General features: G+C 44.2%; 3 protein-coding genes across 5 annotated transcripts; 1 reads left to right on the top strand and 2 right to left on the bottom strand.

Moving 5' to 3' along the window:
• Positions 1 to 96: 96 nt before the first annotated feature.
• Positions 97 to 4,479, bottom strand: cyld2 (cylindromatosis (turban tumor syndrome) 2). The gene is made up of 14 exons (XM_088389813.1): positions 4,315 to 4,479; positions 3,775 to 4,244; positions 3,345 to 3,474; positions 2,895 to 3,124; positions 2,651 to 2,819; positions 2,345 to 2,477; positions 2,095 to 2,199; positions 1,907 to 1,986; positions 1,747 to 1,813; positions 1,538 to 1,670; positions 1,356 to 1,464; positions 1,154 to 1,272; positions 872 to 1,076; positions 97 to 649 (listed from the first exon to the last, which is right to left on the bottom strand). The coding sequence occupies exons 2-14, from the start codon at positions 4,207 to 4,209 to the stop codon at positions 444 to 446; spliced, it is 2,121 nt and encodes a 706-aa protein (XP_088245939.1). The 5' UTR covers positions 4,210 to 4,244; positions 4,315 to 4,479; the 3' UTR covers positions 97 to 443.
• Positions 4,480 to 6,008: 1,529 nt separating this feature from the next.
• snai1a (snail family zinc finger 1a) lies at positions 6,009 to 12,805 on the top strand. 3 transcript variants are annotated; one of them, XM_088389826.1, is made up of 4 exons: positions 6,009 to 6,212; positions 9,988 to 10,156; positions 10,624 to 11,124; positions 11,579 to 12,805. In XM_088389826.1, the coding sequence occupies exons 2-4, from the start codon at positions 10,081 to 10,083 to the stop codon at positions 11,761 to 11,763; spliced, it is 762 nt and encodes a 253-aa protein (XP_088245952.1). In that variant the 5' UTR covers positions 6,009 to 6,212; positions 9,988 to 10,080; the 3' UTR covers positions 11,764 to 12,805. The 3 variants fall into 3 exon arrangements, with proteins under 3 accessions (XP_088245952.1, XP_088245951.1, XP_088245950.1); XM_088389825.1 differs by lacking the exon at positions 6,009 to 6,212 and adding an exon at positions 6,959 to 7,681; XM_088389824.1 differs by lacking the exon at positions 6,009 to 6,212 and having other exon boundaries at positions 9,866 to 10,156.
• Positions 6,421 to 8,105, bottom strand: LOC148391111 (uncharacterized). The gene is made up of 4 exons (XM_088389827.1): positions 7,955 to 8,105; positions 7,389 to 7,531; positions 7,009 to 7,102; positions 6,421 to 6,837 (listed from the first exon to the last, which is right to left on the bottom strand). Exons 2-4 carry the CDS (start codon positions 7,504 to 7,506, stop codon positions 6,597 to 6,599), a joined length of 453 nt encoding a protein of 150 aa, XP_088245953.1. The 5' UTR covers positions 7,507 to 7,531; positions 7,955 to 8,105; the 3' UTR covers positions 6,421 to 6,596.
• Positions 12,806 to 18,951: the final 6,146 nt, after the last annotated feature.

Here is an 18,951-nt window from a genome sequence, read left to right as displayed (position 1 = left end):
CCGTGCAGCTGTTTACAGTGAACACAATCTGACCATATTTGTACTTTTTCCATTCCACTTGAGACAAAATATGAAGGAGGTCAAGGTGGCTCCAGCTACCTTTTAGGTCTACCCCAAGTGCTTGAATAGATTTATTGCATGAAATAGAAAGAAAAGGCATAAAAGCATTTACATGTGACAAGGAAAACAATCAAATAAAGCAATAGAAATGTCTAATGAAAAAAACGTTCATTTTACTCCTCTCATGTCTGAGTATGTAAAGGAAAATTGTAGTTAGCTACCATAGCATTTCCTTCCGAGTATTACTGCATTATAAGGTATGTAAAAAAAAAAAAAAAAAAAAGACAACTACTGTTTGTATGCAATAATGAAAAATCTGGTTGATAAAGTGCAAATGTATTATTAAGCCACTCTTGCAAGAACACTGTGTCCTTGTCATACATTTAAGGCCCCTGATGATTTGTACTAGAAAGAGTCATTGCTGGCTTCTGGTATAAAAACATGTAGGAGTCACACAGCAGCCTGCGTACAAGCTCGGGAGCACACGAAGGGTTGGCCCGTGCTTGCTCCTCCTCAGACATGGACAAAAAGTCACCCAACTCTGGACAAGCTCGGATCTCTGGGATGTTGTAGCCCCTTTGATCATCACCTGACAGGAAGAGCAGCGTTGAGATTAGACTTCAGATTGAGACGTGATAGAAGAGACAAAGTCAGAGTGCATCCTTATCTGCATTTGTTGAGACTGCTTTATCAGAACATAAGTCATGAGCGACAGTCTCATTTGAAAACACGTCAGCGTTTGCACAAATATTTTGAGGGGGTATTATGTCATTGCCTAGCTAGAAAAAAAAAAAAGATGAATCATCCTTACCGCATCTGTCTGCCATGCTGTCAAAGAAGAGCCAGGAGTGTGGGTCAGAACCGTATTTGACAAAGGCCACATAGTGACTGGTGTGAATGCAAAGCACGGCAAACAGCTGCAAGGTGTGCCGAGCTGCAGGGGAAGCTGTGGCTACCTCAGCTGGAACCGCCAAAGGTTTTGGGCTATGCCCCAGGCGTGAGGGATGCCTGTGCACCTTCAAAACAAAGCACCAAAATAAATTAAAATGTCGTGTTTAATACTCGGGGTGTTACATTTTTAAATTTGTCTTGCCTGTGTGTTGCAGGTTGTGCAGTATTGTTTAATTCTTCCTGGATGCAGTTTTTGATCTGGCAGACACTGGAGACACTCGTGCTCTGCCAGTTCCCCACAGATAAAACATTGCCTGGGTGCTGTGGGAGCATGCAGAGATCGTTTAAGAAGAAGAAAAATTTTTGTTTTTGTTTTGATATTTACGATAGTGTAGGTTCCTTACAGTTGTAAAGTAGGTCGGCGATGTCCAGCTCCATGGATGGAATGATGTGAGAGAACATTTTAAATTTGTTTCCAAACCTTGGCATCTGAACTATCAGACAGGATGGCATCTAGAGAACAGGTCAAGTAGGATATTGGAATTAAAAGGATGAAACAGTGACATATTTTTTTTGTTTGTCATACCTCTTCAAACTTGACATCGGATGACAGGCAGGAAGTGTCCATCAGCTGTTGCACGGTGGGTATCTGTGCCATTTGCTCCTTTTCCAGAAAGATCTGGAATGTGTAAGCCCCTTGATAACTTTCACCTCTCGACCTGGTAGAAATGTGTACTTTGTGATTTATCAGCCGTACAGAGGAGATATTGAAAACTAGACCACCCAAGGTCCTACCTGAGTTTAAGCAGCGGCTCAATCCCAAGAACCTTCTGGAAGAGAATTGTGATGAATTCCTCTGGGTCTGCAATGAGAACACAAATGAAATCGATAAATAAGACGCTTGACATCATTCATGCTTTTTAGCAACAACGCCTTATAGGAAAAGGACTTGGACCTTTTTCGTCTGTTCGAAATGTGTCACAGCCAAGCTGATTGCGGAAATTCATCACACTCGCAGCAGGCACGAAGCCTTGTCTGCAAGAAAAGTGTTGGAGAGCAAGGAAAATGCCATGTTAGTGAGAAAACAGAGGAATATGAGGGAAAAAAACCGATGTCGTCTGGATTTTAGGAAAGCAGTAATACCTGCGTAAACGGTTGACTATTTTTCTCAGTGTAGAAGCAATCGGCTGCACAGTGTCTGCAGGCCAACGGCAGATATTATCCAGGGTCACGGAGGAACTGAACAAACTGCAGAAAGAAAACAACAGCTTTTATCTGGATGCACTTAACTCCTTAGTCGCATGACATTTTTCAAGACGAAAAGTCACGTTACATGACAGCACCACTTCATAGTCAGCTGTTGTGGTGGGTGGTGATTCTGAACTGGTTCTACCTGAAAAGTGTGGCGTCCAGATAACAGGAGTTGATGTGGCCTTGGATCCCTTTCATTCTTCCCACTAACAAAGACGTGACCTCCGATTCAGCAATGGGTGCCACATACTCCTCAGAGTCCACATATGGAGGAACTAGAGCACACGAAAAACACTTTTTTTTTCTTTTCCAGTAATGCAACAAATATTAATAGCGACACATTTAGTACTTTGAAAACAATCTTTATTTAGCAATCCAGGTCGTGGATTATTAAAGGTGGTTTAGTTAATTACTAAAAGGTTAATGTTCCATTGCATTCAGCAATTACCTGGAGGTATTTCCGCTTGGCTCTCGGTGTCACTTGCTGTGGAGGAGCAGACAAACCTGCTATCGGGGTTGCATTTATTAACAGGAACAAATAAAGCCCTGCTAATTTTGCAAGTGAAAAATCGCTGGCCTTTGTAAGTCCCATCAGAACAACCGTTCACATCATAATCCTGAAAACAGATCAAATCATTTGCAAATATTCACAAAGCTAGTTAAAAACCTTTCATGCGAATCTTCAGACTCACCAATTCGAGTCCAGCCCATTCTGAGGTTTTTCCTTCAAGGACACCCATCCACCTCACAACCCCATAAACCGTGACCCCTGTGTTGGACACAACCTCCACCATGGACCCCACCTCCAAAGGTGCACATGATGTGTTGATGGTGCTTCTCTGCTCTGTACGTTTTTCTTTCATTTGTCCATGAGATCTAAGAATTGGCATGGAGTTGATGCGCAGCACCTTTTTGTTCGTGCCTGTAAGAAGGTAGGGAGGGTCCGGGTTAAAAAGTCACACGACATATAGTATCTTTAATCTTGTGACATGTTGTTGACAGTATGTTTGGAATACTATGCAGACAACTCTGAAACACGCCAAGCCATGTGATGACTCCACTTTTCTGCATTCCAAAGCAACTGGACTCGTTTTACGACTACAGCGCATTTTCTAAAAGCACGACATGGACCACATACATACCACCATGTTGGCCAGGATTAGAGTTGAGTCCCAGGGGGATGGAGTAAGATGGGACCACCTGGATAATGTCTGCAGCACTGAACAGGGGCATATGAGCAGGCTTTTTGGATAGTAAAGCAGGAGCATTGTCCTAGAGGACAGGCAGACAAAAGCAGATTGTGAAAAACAGACAAAGTCGAAGTGCATAGTTGCTCCAAATGCTCAATTAAGCCCTAATGATAGTTCAAGGTTTCCAAAGTTAATTGTTTGACTGTCAACTTTTACCATGACTGGTTTATAGAGTGCATGCTGTACGACAAGTCAACACCTACGCAAATATTAGCTTGAGGCGCCTTAATGCTCACTTAAGGTTTATCATCACAAGCGTCATCTGAGGTTAAGTCAACAATTATCCTGTAATGTTATATGATATATAGTGAAATGCTCCTACCACAAATTCCACTTCAAATCCCAGCATCTGCAGATCGTCTTTGTTTTCCTTCTTCCCGATCTGCATCAGGTTCTTCACCACTCCAGGTTGATGGCCCTTCTTGTGCTTCACCACCACCAGGTCATCCACAGTCAGCTCACAGATGGCCGAGAACAGCTGCGGGTTGCACACCAGTTCCAGGCGTTTGCTCACGGAGGAGATGAAGAACAGGAGCTGAGCTTGGTGGCGGCTCAGGGGGTAAGTGTCCTCCTTCCGCACGACGCCTCCTTTCTTGGGTCCCCCCGCGTTTGACCCCCCGGAGTAGAGAAGCCCCATCAGCTCCCCGCGTTGCGTCTCCGATTCCACCCGACCAATGCATCCCCGGTAGAAGCCTTTCCACGACTTCCCACGCGTGACGATGAAGAACTTCTCTTTTAACACCGGGATGGTCTCCATTGAAGTAAGTCTAGCAGGCGTTTTACACAGTAAATCTGTTGACACGGGAAAACATCTTTACGCTCTCATTTGTTTCGCAGCAATGTTGTCAAAACAAACACTCACCTAGATTTTCCTTTGGGAGAGAGACGCGCCGCCACCCGCCAAGAACTCAACAAGTCAGAGACTATTTGTAGTCTATTTCAAATTCGAAAACATCGCAGATGTTCAATAGCACTTTTTGACGAGGTATTTAAGTGAGTGAGAGTCTCTTTTGCGCGGTCACGCCCACTTGCCTCGGCACTTCATCTCCGCCCTTAACACAAAGAGCGTGCACTCACGGGGACACATTTCAATGACAGTGCGTGACTGCAGCTACGATTAGATAAGGAGAATGAATTTTTGCCTGACTCTGGTGGCATTATAAGTTCGGCCATGCCACATTTAATTGCAGAAGTTTTCTTAGATCAGTAGGGATTTACTAGACTCCCCACCATTACATTACAATTTCGAAAACTATTTTAACGGTTACAGTATTGATAATTTCTGAAATTGTAACGCCCAATACAATACGCGATCACGAAGGAAGTGTGGATAGATTGCATGACTTTATAAAGTAGGAGATGAATAGCAGGCTATCATCCATCTGCATTATATGGTTGTCTTTTGATTGACATACAGGGCAGCCAATCTGATGTCTTTACGCATGCGCGTTAAACTCCGCTAACCTGGTCACCTTACTGCGTCGCTGGCCTCCAATTTATTTTTTTTATTCACTATGTGATATTCTAAGTGTGTTTGCTTCATCTGTCAGTGTGTTTAGGTGAATGCTTAGGTGGATTACAAGTGCATCAAAAATTGAAACGCCTAAATTCTGTTGTGGCGAATGAAATTATTATTATAGTTATCCTGAAAATGAAATAAAGAATACACAATATTAAATAGGAATAATAATAATAACTTCAATAAGGATAATATAAAGCAAATACATTTATGTTTTGCATTTTTATTGTAGGCAGATCATTTTGACTTGGTCATCTGCTCAACTAAAAGTGATATTTTGAATTACGCAACATTTAGCTATTGCAATTTGAAAATAAAGATATTACGCAACTTCTGGAAACTGAGCATGAACTACACAACTATTTTTTGCCACTAATTGATATTTTGAGTGACATGTTTGTCCTCACTCTGCTCATGTGACACGTCCCTCCCTGTGACACAGCTGGCATGCAAGTATGACATTATCTTGACTGAACATCAACTTTACATAATAGGCTTGGCGCTCCTCGGTGCACATGCACAAAAGAAAAGGGACCAAAAAAAAAACTGCTTTTAGGTGAACTTTCCCTCAACTTTCAAATGCATAGACGTTTTTCTAACATGTGACGAGTTGTCTTCAAAATGCACAGCATATATATCACACGTTTAGTGTATTGACATTTTTATTTGAAGTTGATGGTCAAGAGAACCTGAGATTTGTTTCTAAAGGAATTGTCCATTTCTTAATCACATTGTTGTTCCTCACCACTCCAAAGACAATCATTTTCTGCCTTTCGTCTCTGTGGCCAGTTGTATTCGCAAGCTCCACCCTCTCTTCTGGAAACGGGGCTGCAGATGGGTTCAATTGGACAAGAATTAAATGCATGAGGCAAATCTCAACAGTTAGCATTTGTTAAATCGGCTGTGGGTATCACAGGTCTTTTAAAAGGAAGGATTCGGTTTCACTATTGAGATAAGAAAACCAGACGTCAGCAGTCACCCCGATGGCGCAGGTGACAGAAGCAATGTCCCAATGTACAAGTGTTTTGTCACTGAAGCATATCTTTGCTTTGTTATAGTTGATATCATCGTCACAGACCTGAGGCCAACCAGAGGCCACTTGCTCCAATGGTATGTTCTTGGAGGCTTGGCAAATCGCAAGATCAGCGCAATACCTCCTGGTCTACATGCTCTTCATTTGAATCACAGTGAAACTCACCTGGCTTGGAACTATCAGTCAATTGAGACGCATCAAATCTCTGGTAATTAATTTTAGATTCACTATTAAGTTCTGCATCAGGTGAGACTTCCATGGTCACCAACATCTATCTGTCAAACTCTAAGTTTATTGTAGGGGCAGCTATGCAGGTGTTGTCTTGCTCCTGCCTATATTTGAACTATACTTTGTAGAAAAACACGGCTGCTATCGTTGCCTTCCAACCAATGAGGTAATAATTAAAGAAACATAGATAGTGTTGTATTTTATTGCTGTGCTTAGTCAAATACATGCAAGTAAAAAAAATAGTATAACATATCAAACCTTCTACAGCTACAATTTGGATGGATATTTGCATCCATGAAAATAGTGCATGCAGCTGTATCAGTATCAGCTCTGTGAATGCATTACTAGTTGCTCTTGCAGCATTTCAGTGACTGTGGTTGCGATGTGATGGTTGTTGAAGTGGGAAGGAATGATGCTGGAATCCATGTCGAACACGATTGTGTCGCTGCATAGTGTTTCGGGACATGGGGTGATGGGATGTGCTGGATTTTTGCATACAGGTTGACTTTGTGACCTTGTGCAGGACTTTAGGAGGAGAAAGTAATGCTGAGATGGCCAGTTTTTTGCTTTCAGTTGTGGACTGGTCACTGGCTGGAGCTGTTAAACTGAGAAAAAAAAACAAAAAACTATAATTCAACAGGCTTCAAAATAAGGTTTAACATGAAGATGGACTAGTTCTATAATTACTCTTAAGTTTTTAATTTGACAACATTTGATTCTTGATATTCAAAGACAACATGCAGCCTGTATACATTTAATTATTTACACTAGTTTACCTTTTTTCTAGTTTGGGAATAGTTGTTGCAATGGGAGCAGAGTCTGATAATATAGCGGAGGCCTCCATATTGGGGATATCAGCAGAACTGCCTTCTGTGGAGACAATTGAGGGTTTATGTCGCTGAACAATATCTTCATAAAGTAGAATTTTTTTATGAAATATATATTCAATGTTATTGCTTAGTCAACAAGACATTTTATTTATTTATTTCCTAAAATGTATTGCAAATATGTCATTCTTTTGGCTTAAACACACAATACACAATAGCGGGGAATTCCCTTGGTCATTACATTATTTTATTGTTGTTTTTTTCTACTTGTATAAATAGCAGAGTTCCTTGCGGGTTCAACCAAACTGTACAATGGATGCACAACCAACCTTGACGACTAACTACAAGCCATTCCTCTTCCAGCACTTCTTCGGACTTAACTTCCTCAGGGGCGTCCTTCTCTGAGTTCTCTCCCCCAAAAAGCAGACGAGCGAGTTTTCTCAGCATTACTGCTTCTCTCTGATGTATTTGTCTTTAACCAAAGAGAATAATACAAATGATTAACATATGCGTTCATGGTCGCATACCGATTATTTGATCCTCCTTTAGAGTTTGAAAGTTTGTCATATGACCCAAAAAATGTTTGGTCAGCTGACTAGGAAGGCCAATTCAAGATCGAGCGGTAAGTATTTTGAATTATGATGCCCAGCCCATCCATTGTTAATGTCGCTTGACAATTGTGCAAAATGGAGCTTTGAATACCGTACATGTTTGAGACATATGAATTATATCGTGACGTCAATCATTACATAAATGAATATTTTGTCGGGTCGGATAAACTTCGACCAGGAATAACGAACAATAGGCATATTACTCGCTGTACATATTATAGCTACAAATCTGTACGAATATAGTTTAAATTAGACGATATATCTACAGATAACAAGATTCTTACCTTGGTTAAAGTTTCCCGGTTCGACTCACTGTCATACAGTAAATAACGGCGTTTGGTTTCTGTTTTTATTGTTTTGTTTTGGGTTTTTTAAAATAACGTTCACGATTTATGTGACGTTTCCGATTGTTTTTCAAATGCTCGACCAATGAGAAACCAGTGTGTAAGCCTATGACTCCGCCTATGACGAGAATCCACCAATCAGAGTTCGCAAATCCGCCCTGCACAGTTGGATAGAGGCACACAAAATATGCAATAAGCACCCGCCTGTCCATATGCCTCCACTCTAGCTTCGGATCCACATAGTGACTGAAGAAAAAAATGTATACAATTTATTTAAGCGTACGTGACTCAGTCATTAGCCTTTTTTCAGACACTCCTTGGGAGGCAGTCGTGTAAACTAAACTTCCACTCTGCAGGCACACTAACACAAACACCTCTTTATACAACCATTTCTGCAACATATGTGCAATGAAGAGATGTGCATGATTCAGTTGTTTTTCACTGACTATGATTTAAACTTTATTCCTAAAATCTTTATGAAAACAATAGTTTCGCGCAACAGAATAAACTCATTAGAGGAGTTGATTGATTAATTCATTCATGACCCGAACCGCCTATCCTGCAAAAGTCGCGGGCGTGCTGGAACCTATCTCAGCAGTAACGTCATATAATTATGGGGAATTCCGAGTGTTACAGTTGACATAAGCAACAAAATCACTTTTGTCCGTTAGGGGGCGCTTTTGCTCTATGAAAAATAATTCTATTTGGGTCACACCCCCCCCCCCCCCCCTTTGACATGTGCTTCACATGAGGGTCAAGTGGTTTCTTTGTTTACAGTTATAAAGTGAGACAAATTTGATCATATCGAGTAAACTACCGCTCTACTTACGTACTTGTGGCAAGAAGTTCACAAAAACAGTTTAATGCCCGAAGCGTGCTTCAAATGACGCTGATAGGAGTATGCATGAATAGGAAATGACGACCCGCATGAAAGAATCAATAGTGGAATCAACTTTGTTCATTGTTCATTAACACTCTTACCACCCGAACTGTTACATGGTATTTTAACTACGTCCAATAAAAATTCTGTATTTTAACTATGCCCAATAAAAAATCTACTTTTTCAATAATGGGCAATTTTGACTCACTGGCAGCATGAAATTAGTTTAACAATCTGTTTATTATTTTGGTTGTAGCTTGAATTAGTGAAGTACTGCACTGTATCATCCTATGGGACTTTTTCTGTTCGGTCCCATATATAGTTAAGTAAACATTGGAAACAATTTTGAGGTGATGCAGTGGTGTGTTTCTGCAAACTGCAGTTGTAATAATTGTTAAATTGAGCATTGTTATTATGTAAATGCAGGTTTTGTGATGCAGCTGTTTTATTGGATCTCTCAAAACTGTGCAAGTGTTTTTTGTTTGTTTTGTCCGTCTTCATGGCTTTTTAAGTAGTTCAGCGAATGTGATCTGGTGACTGTGTGCAACAGCATATGATTTGCACCGTTTTCATTCTAATTAAACCCTTGAATGAGTCTTCTGTTCCTTGTTAAAGTCAGCATTACTGCTCCCTTATGCAACGTTTCCATATGATTTTAAGCTGTTGCCATTGTTCACTCAGTGAACCACTTCCTTAAACACCATCAGAAATATTTACCCTCATTAACAAAAAATAAATTGCGATATTTACGCCATAAAATTGAATTATGTGAAGCAGGAATTGAAATGCTCCTTCATCTGCCAACCTTGTGAGCTCCGTGTTTGGTTTGCAGAAAGGGGTCATGAAGCCCCTTTCCTGCACAGAACAGCAGGAGGAGCCGAGGAGGAGGATCGAGGGAGCTGGTGGTGCTGGCGGTGGTGGGGAGGGCCCTCCGGGCGAGCACACCCCTACCGCCTGTGTCAGTATTTCAGAACACAGGCCAGCATTTAGTCATTCCACATGAAAGCTGCAGGCACGCTGGTCTGCCCAAACCTTTGGACTACTGGAACATACATATTTTCTTTCTTTTTTTTTGTATATTCCCACTTGGCAGAGGACAATTTAGTTAACACTGCTGGTTCCAGACTGTGCGTCCCACCCGTCGCTGGATACTTTTACGCACAGTTGTTGAACACGCCAAAGGACAATGCCTCGCTCTTTCTTGGTTAAAAAGTACTTCGCCAAACAAAAGCCAAACTACAGTGAACTGGAATGTCAGAATGGTGAGTGATGAAACTTTCTATTTTTGTAGTTGCGTTCCGAAAACCTCCCTTACGTAATTGCGCACGTTAGTGAGAAAGCTCCCGTCTTCCAGTGTAGATGCTAGAACTGTATGTGCATAGTGGTGGTGTGTGTGGGGTATCCCCCCCCCCCCCCCCCCCATTCCATTTTGCTGTGGCTTGACTCCACATCCTGTAACGTCTCGATAAAGTTGCGGCCCGTGCACCCCCCCCCCCCCCTTAGTGGCCGCAGACAGAGCGCCATTCATGTTACAAGCGCTTGTGAATACGTGGGAGGAAACGGCGCATGAAACCCTGCAATGCGCGCAATTGATCGCCCCCCCCAACCTAAAATGGGCATCAAACGTAAAGATAATGTGGTGTTTGATCTGTTCTTATATTAAATCTCAATTTATTTGTAGCCTGTTGGTGTCACTGTAGTCTGAACTCTGCCTCCATCTCTGTCTCAGATACGTCACTGGACAAATATCCTCTCGCTGAGCTCTCATCCACAGCCACCTGCTTGACAGCAGGTTTGGTGTGGGACCTCAGCGTCCTGCCTGCTCTCTACCTGCCCACCTCCCAAACAGATCCCTCGACCATCCCGGGTCCTTTGGACCTCAGCTCCCCGTGCAGCCTCAGCAGCAGTGCCAGCAGTAGCGGCGAGGAGGATGAAGGGCGTACATCAGACCCCCCCAGCCCAGAACCCGTGCACACGTACGCTCCCCGTCAGCGGATGAAATGTACCGGCGTGATAGCCCATGTCAGCCCTCCGGAGGAAGAGGACAGGGAGCCTCCTGTAAGCGCAAGCAGGCCTGCCTTCCTCTGCAAACACTGCCCGAAAGAGTACACCAGCCTTGGGGCTCTGAAGATGCACATCCGCTCACACACCCTGCCCTGCGTGTGCACCACATGTGGAAAGGCTTTCTCCAGGCCGTGGCTGCTGCGCGGCCACATCCGCACACACACAGGTGAGATCCATGTTTCTATGCATTGATAGAAAAGATCAAAGTCTAAATTTGAAGGCGGCGAGTCAGTCCCGTGTTGTGCTGATCAACAGATTCAATCACACGGGGGAAGCTTTCGGCTCATTGATCACACATTGTGTTGAATGTGCCGACAACAATGGCCGCCTTGCTAATTGTCCTATCGTTATTCATGGGGAAGACGACCCCGTGAAGACAAAAGGGTTTTATCAAGTGGCCTTATCACTGAGCACTTGCTGCAACTTGTTAGCGTGCTAATCTCGTTTGGCTGTGATTTAATCATGCTAATTCACTCAGGCTTGGACCGCATCAGTGCTTTGTTATCTACACAATGCGTGCGTTTGTGAATTTGCGAATTCAAAGAACTTCTGCATCACCTGACAAAGGCCGTGCGAATGACTTAAAATGTTAACACGTCTCGGCGTTCTTCCTTACGCAGGCGAGCGTCCGTTCTCCTGCCCCCACTGCAACCGAGCGTTCGCCGACCGCTCCAATTTGCGAGCTCATCTGCAGACCCACGCCGAGGTGAAGAAGTACCAATGCAGCGTCTGCTCTCGCACCTTCAGCCGCATGTCATTGCTGCAGAAACACAGCTCCTCCGGGTGTTGCTCCGCTGCCGTGTGACGAAGCTCAGGATGGCGGAGGACCGAGGACCGGTGACAACCTCTCGGTCCGCGATGCCAATGAAATTCCAGCCTTAAGAAAAACGGAGGGAATCAGACCTCATTGCGGATCTGAATTTCACAAGCCTCTTAGCCCTGCAGATTTTTTCCATTCTATTTTGAAGTCAAGGCTGTCGGACCAAATCTGAAGCGAGCTGATCTTCCCTCGATATCAGCCCCCTTTGCTGCCATTGCGTGCCTTTCCCAAGACCAAATATGTACTGAACTCAAGAGGTGTTCGCTCTTGTCTCCGTCCCGGTGCCGGACAGCTCAGGATTGACTACCCAGACGCAGCTGCTGAGAGGTAGGATCTGCGTGGGTGCTATAAACCTCTCAGTGTGCCTCCAACACACGCAGACACAGAAAAGCCATCGTGCACACACAGCTGTCCCCGGTACTGCGGCGTAGATAGACAAAGTGCTAACAGGTGCTTCGGGAGCGACCTTCGCCGGCGGACAGCGAGTCGCTTTCAAAAAGATGTCGCATGTTGCCACAAAGGACAGACGCTCATCTTAAGCTTTTATTTTGACCACAGCCCACCTTTCCCTTTAACCGATGAGTTCCCACGATAGGAACTTGACAAGCCGTGCACTCAATGTTACCACAGTGTTAATAATACCAGTCAAAGCCATACGTGAAATGAATTTGTGCCGAGAAATTTCTTTTCTTTATCTTTGTCTTATTTACCTCATTAGCGTTTGTGGCTTTAATTGATGTTTTGCAGTATTCAAATTGTTGATAACCAAATAGTTTCAAAGCGAAAAGGCTGGGACCAAAAAAAAAAAAAAAGTTTACACCATGGTTGCCTAATATGTGATGAGAACCTTGTAAATGGACAGTACAAAGATGAATTGTAAACTTGTATGGCAATGTTTTATAGTGCAATGTCCAGATGATGTGTTATTTCAATTTTGTACCCTGCTTGTGTGTTCCGTATTTTGTGTATGCCCAAAAAATTATTCTGATTTTCATTCAATAAAGTAATTTATGTTTATTAAAAAAAAGCTGTTTCTGGGTTGAGAAGGTCAGCAAAGGCAAGGTGTGCGTGCTACACCTGCCGTGATGCGGGAAAAGAAAACGTTATGGTTCAACAAGGTCTGTGTAATCATTAACTGGCACTTCAGCATCTCGATATTGGACGTGTGGAGTGAAGTGACCATTGTGCAAAAGCAATTTTGCAGATGTGCAGGTGAACACGTGGCATGACGGACCAACGGACGGGGGGGGGAATGCACCTGTTGTCAGTTTCCACCTGCCGTCAACTTCCCGCTGTTGTCGCTGTGCAAACACAGCGACGTGCACACCCTGACCCAACGCCTGAACAAAAAAACTTTTTTTTTATGGTGTAGTTTGTATTTAGTCTTCTGTGTCGATAAATGAGAGGATTATAATCTGGAGTTACCAAGTATAATGCAATTCTACAAGACTGTATAACCGGTATTATCACTCCTCTGATAGTGTCAATCAAATTGGGCATTATTATCTTCGTAAAGGCATTTTTGGGTGTAACTCTTGCATTGTAGATTATGCAGATGCACCAAATGTGTCAAGTAACTTTGGAAGAAGACCTTAGAAGAAATTGCCATATGTTTTTAATCACTCCCAGAAGCGAGCATGAATTTGAATGTGCACAACTTGATTTGAATTCAACAAGTGTGTCATGGTTGCAGCATGTGTGATGCGTTTTCCTCTTTTGTCATCAGGGATTGTCGAATGTATCGTCCTTCTGACCTAGACAGTGAGTCATTGGGTTCTCACCTTCCCATGGCTCCGCTTGCTCTCCGTCAGATTAGTCAGGCAGTCGGGCTGCGTGGGCTCCGGCCCGGCCGAGCCGAGCCAGCCCAGAGTGAGGTAAACTGTTCCACGGCAGTTTCTTATTTCATCCTGACTCAGGGAAATATGTGTGCAGCCCCCAGGCAGTATGAGTTCCATTGTATAACTTCAAACTGGTTCTTTTTAAAGTGAATGATAGCAATTGTCAAACATCTGTAACGAGTCTGACCGCTGGATTTGAAGTCAATGATAGCGGTCCCCTTTGGCAATGATGATCTTGTGTCTCATCCGGGATGAGCCTATTAAACTCTCAGCTGTTGCAAGTTAGTTCAGGACTATTTTCAAAATGTCAGCTGGCAACATATCCCGAGGTTGGGATCTTGACTTGTTTGACTCTTTTTTTTCTGCTGATGCCCATCTTTGCTTTTGGAAACACTTAGCGGCCATTTTTGAAACACTGAAAACCTCGCACACAAATAACTCATGATGCAATCTCTTTTGTTAATTTTAAATCCTGGCACGTCTCTCTGTCTTCTATTCCCACTCCTGCCACAAAGGCTGTTCATCTCGACTTCGCCAAAGTAAAGCCTTAAACATTTGCTGCTTCATGTTGCTCTGCTTATTTCGGCCTTTTTATAGAGAAAAGAAAACACAACACGCTCCCCGTCTTGTTCCTTGAGGAGAGCAGAGGCCCTAAATGTGAAATCTGAGAGCGTTTTCCTGCTGTGTGCTCGACAGTGCCAGAACACTCACTGTAATTTACCAAAAGTGGCTGCTATTTATGCCATAAACCATGTGTTTAACATTCCTCAACCCCGTCATGTTTGTATATTCATCGCTCGCTCGCTCGCTCACTCTACAGCACTATTTCTATTTATGTGTGTGTGTGTCCCTCTTCGCAGAAGGATCATCTCGCCCCCTCTGAGACAAGGCCGACAGGAAGTGCGAGTTTACGTTGGCCCACTCCCCCCCTGAAAAAAAAGCAGCTCGGCCGATGTGCTGCAGGGATCAAGTGCTGTTTCTCCTGCAACGCGCCCCCCCCCCATCAGCTGTCCCACACGCCGCCACGGCTGCTCAAATGGCCAGCCAAGATTTTAGGGTGGAGTTTGGTGGTTCCAAACTAAAGTGTGTCCTTCATTGTTGGGACACGGAAGGAAAGGATGGTGCTGTCAGCATTTCGTAAACAAGAGGCCTTCTGCACTCATGACACGCAAGACTTTGAGAGAGCTCTTCTTGGAAAAAAAAAAAATCCTCTGGTCACTGTGGCCTGCTCACATGGAGTGGATTGTAATATCCGTGCTATCTCTTCACACTTGTGATTACCACCTGAGCAACATTGGAGACAGGAGGCTGATTGTGTTCTGTGGTCAGTGCCACCAAAAGTTGGACTGCTTTGCCGCGTCAGTAGAAAATTGGGACGCAGGAATAAAAAACCTCAACAGTGTTGATAGGTTGGGAAACTACGGAAGCCTACGGAAGATCAGCACCTTCCTTAAAAACACCTCATTCGTTATTATTCAGTGTTTCTAAAAAATATTCTATTGTCTTCCAGGAAATTCTCTCTAGGGGCTTCAATCTTAATGGTTTTAAAGTTCCAAGTATTCATTTAAATGTCAAGCAGAACTAATTTCGCTCCTCTGAGCTGCGAATAGGGCCATGAAAAAAAATGGCTGCTTAAGTAAAAAAAAAAAAAAGAAGAGGAGGCCCAAAAGCAATGGCATGTTTAATGATGGACTTGATCAGGCTGTGAGGTTGCCGCAGGGCTGCATTGGAGAATCGGTTTGGTGGGTTTAAGGATGGGGGGGGGGCACGTATTAAAGAGTAATGAATCACACACTCAGTCACAGGGTCGTCGGCTATGAATGTGCTCTCTGTTGGTTTTCCTGGAGCCTGGAGTTTACTAACTGATGACGCAGGCCGTACTTGATCAGAGACATGTGTTGCTGCAGAGTCGTTGCCAGCGAAAAGCGGAGCGTTGGAAAAGGAAAGGGGGGTGGGGGGGGGGGACTGCAGGGATGCATGGCGTCTGGGCTCTTTGCTTTTCCTGTGTCCTTCGGGACATTGCCTCACATCGCCGTTGACGAGGAAGAGGAGAAGCGAGGAAGGGAAGAAAATAAATACGTTTTTCATCGGGACAGGAAAGGAGACGAGTGTTAGAATGTCTTGACCGAACTTTCTTGACTGTCAAAACTCCCCAATTCTTGTGCAGTATGTCAGCAAAGGAGTTGGCTAAGCAAACACAAAAAGTCTGACAAAGTGATTTCTTCATCGCCACAGAGAATATGGGACTTATCAGTTCAACAAGTCGTGAACCGATAAATACTCATCTACGTAGTAGATGTAAGTTTGTTTACGCTCTTTGTGGCATTTTAGGAAATATCATCAGGTTGGAATGCACTTGAGAATATTTTCCCAGACAAGGTGCAAAAGGACGTTGAGCCGTCGCCGCAGGCCTTAACATGAGGATCACGAAAGAGGCGCTGCTCATTTCTGTGCACCTGCCACGACATGTCGGCGCATAACAGTATGTAAACATCATCAGCGAGTACGCAGAGGAGCACATTGTCTCACCTCTTGTCTCCTAAAAGTGCTGATATGATGCAAGCCTGGTCCTGCAAGAGCGTACACAAATGTCGCACACTTGCTACTTGGACAGGAAGAGGGTTATGAATCACGTGTCAATCATTTCAAATGGTTAAAAAGCAGTGTTTTGGCGCCGCACACTCAAGTGTGGAGGGACTCAAATCCATCTCTCGACGGCTGGGATTAAAAATTGAAATGACAGTATAATTTTGAGTTTACGGCGGCCTTCTGGGGTTCGCACACAGATATAGGTTATCTCACGTCAGCGTACGACGAGGCACGTCGGTCTGCGTGGGAGGCCGTCGCTACAGCTGGTTCTGATGGAAAACACCCGTTTCTCCCGCCGAACACCCTGGGGCTGTCCCTGCCATTGTGACACACTGCTGCCATCACCGCCCCTCCCCTACTGCTTCAACAAAGCCTTCAAGGCTCAACTGAAGTCCAGAGCCATGTGTTCATTGGTGTCCCAACTTTCAAACATCTTCTTCTAAACAATAGACGCACACATACACATGCGAGTAAGCAAGAGCTGGCACCGGCCTGAATTCTCCCAGCGCAGCACATGTTGAAGCCATTATCCTGTTGCTTGTTAAGTCATTACGCTATCGCTTGTTATTTTCTCAAGCAAGAGAAAGCACTCTCTCTGCGAAGGAGTGCTGAGAGATTTGCCACCCGACGCGGCTACGGGAAGTTACCCTGAAATGGGAAGAATGCGTTGTGGTCAGAAAAAAAAAAAAACGAAATCGTCTCTCCTTCTGCGTGTTGACGGTACTGCCAAGACGTCCAGCGTTGACTCTCCACGTTGGTTAATGATGACGCTGCAGAAAAGTTTCTATATTCCAGAGGGACTTAGGGGATTTGACATAGTCCAGGAGCTTTGACATATTCATGGTGGATCTCAGACATCTGGTTTCCATTTCCCCCCTTTCCCAAGACAGTGATTGCTGGCAGCAATGCCTTTCAATGAAATGGTCTATCTCACTTCCTGTGTGATCAGTTTAGCATAAGCGTGTTCGCCGCAAAGCATAATGAAAGCCCGACACAGGTATTCTTGTGAACGCTTTCCTCTTTCATTGTTATTTTTTGTTTGGGACGGGGGGGCACCCATCCTCCAACCTTGACACAGACTTGAGAGTTTATTAGCAGCCACTTTCACAACATCCTTCCCAATGCGCTCCACACGAAGAGAACCTGTGAGCAGCCACACTCTCACCACACTGCTAATGGGTGACACATGCCCCAAAGCTGCAGCGCTAGCACCTAAGATCAAAGGCCTGAAAGAGATGGGGACTGATTCGGACCCCCTCGGCCCCCCTCCCCGCCCGCCCATCCGCCTCCTCTTTGACACCCACGCGACATGTCTGAGTGCAGCCAAATGGCCAGGCACCTGTCCTGGGAATCAGCCCCAATGGGAATGTGGCCGTCCTCTGCCTCGCCGTTCACCATATCATGGCAGGCAATGTGTATTCCAGCTGTGGACGATGCGAGATCGGATAACGCCGTTCGAATATGTTGCATGTCACTGTGAAAGCCAAGAGTGTGAAAACTACACTGAGTCAGTTCCTTTTCCTTCAACCTGTGGGTGGACACTACAAAAAAGGAAATGGAATTTATGGAAACCTAACTGCTTTAACCGTCCGGAGCACGGCCGTACATTGGTGTGACCCCCCCCCTGTTATCGAACGAGTTGATTCACCCACCTTGATGTTGATAAAGCCTCCCGAGCCTTTTGAGCATCGGGAAAGGAGGCGACAGACAACAGAAAGGGGGAAGGCTAGCCAGGGCAAGGCAGGAAATCCCAGTGCAGCATGAACTATTTTTCTCCAGCGTTCCACCAGAACAGCTCTTTGTACCATTCACCCGCCCCCTCTGTCGGGCCTCTGTCTCTGATAACCATCCAGTGCTGTTCTTGAAGGCAACCGCACCACTACCGCCTTGTGAAAAACAATCCAAACCTCTGTCACACACACATATGTAGTCAGTTCACTTGTGGGCCATTACTCAGCAGAGCCGGGGGTTGTGGATTGGGGATCAAAAGCTCGGGGTTCCCCTAGATCTCAATGTGGTCAGACCATAGACAGAGAGGCACCTTATTTTACATTGAGCCCCCAAAATAGCCAAAAGGAAGAAAAGCAACACGCATACGATATACTCAAAAGTATTTCTTTTTCCTCTTGTGGTTAAAATGTCAGTGCAAAACATCTTATTCTCTGTGTCCCACTTGGCAAACATTCCTCATCAATTCTCCTAAATCTCCTCTGTATCACTTGATCCCTGAGGATGCACATGCTCTTCATGTGATTCCAATGAAGGCCTGAATTCTGTACGCCTCTCTCTTTTCACTGCGACACACATTCCTCCCCATTAAGACGAGACGGTTCGAGGAATCACAAAAACATTCAGGTCAGTCAAACTCGTGAGGAACCAGGACAAGCAAATATCAACAACAAACATTGGCCTGAACCAAATCGATGCATGAGAGACCCCGAGTCATCCCAAATAGCCCGAAACTATCTTATTTGCCCGAGAAGCTAGCTAATCCATTTAGTCACAACTTAAAAAACGTAACGAGGAAGGACGCTTTAAATCGACACTTCAAATTGAAGTGAATCAAAGTGTTCCATTTGAATTTACATTTACATACGTATTGACATACTGTCTTCTATCAAAATCTGCAGTTCCACAACGTCTTGATTCTTCAAAGTAATACTTTACTGCTACCTTTCATTGTTCTAGAGAACAATTTGTGATGCATGTTGACATTACTGTTGCGGTACTTTTTCTTTGGCAAAGG

Source organism: Syngnathus floridae, chromosome 11 (assembly GCF_059516105.1).
Source record: "Syngnathus floridae isolate MCC-2025c chromosome 11, RoL_Sflo_1.0, whole genome shotgun sequence".
Classification (NCBI taxonomy): Eukaryota; Metazoa; Chordata; class Actinopteri; order Syngnathiformes; family Syngnathidae; genus Syngnathus; species Syngnathus floridae.
This window is presented reverse-complemented; position numbering and strand designations above follow the sequence as displayed.

Coding starts and splice junctions, on each gene's coding strand:
- LOC148391111 (XM_088389827.1), bottom strand. CDS start 7,506: ATGCTGAGAAAACTCGCTCGTCTGCTTTTTGGGGGAGAGAACTCAGAG. Junction 7,103..7,388: donor GCTTGTAGTTAGTCGTCAAG/GTTGGTTGTGCA, acceptor TTGTCTCCACAG/AAGGCAGTTCTGCTGATATC. Junction 6,838..7,008: donor ATTCCCAAACTAGAAAAAAG/GTAAACTAGTGT, acceptor TTTTTTTCTCAG/TTTAACAGCTCCAGCCAGTG.
- cyld2 (XM_088389813.1), bottom strand. CDS start 4,209: ATGGAGACCATCCCGGTGTTAAAAGAGAAGTTCTTCATCGTCACGCGT. Junction 1,987..2,094: donor ATAGTCAACCGTTTACGCAG/GTATTACTGCTT, acceptor CTTTTCTTGCAG/ACAAGGCTTCGTGCCTGCTG. Junction 1,465..1,537: donor CCGATGTCAAGTTTGAAGAG/GTATGACAAACA, acceptor CCTGTTCTCTAG/ATGCCATCCTGTCTGATAGT.
- snai1a (XM_088389826.1), top strand. CDS start 10,081: ATGCCTCGCTCTTTCTTGGTTAAAAAGTACTTCGCCAAACAAAAGCCA. Junction 10,157..10,623: donor TGAACTGGAATGTCAGAATG/GTGAGTGATGAA, acceptor TCTCTGTCTCAG/ATACGTCACTGGACAAATAT. Junction 11,125..11,578: donor CCACATCCGCACACACACAG/GTGAGATCCATG, acceptor TTCCTTACGCAG/GCGAGCGTCCGTTCTCCTGC.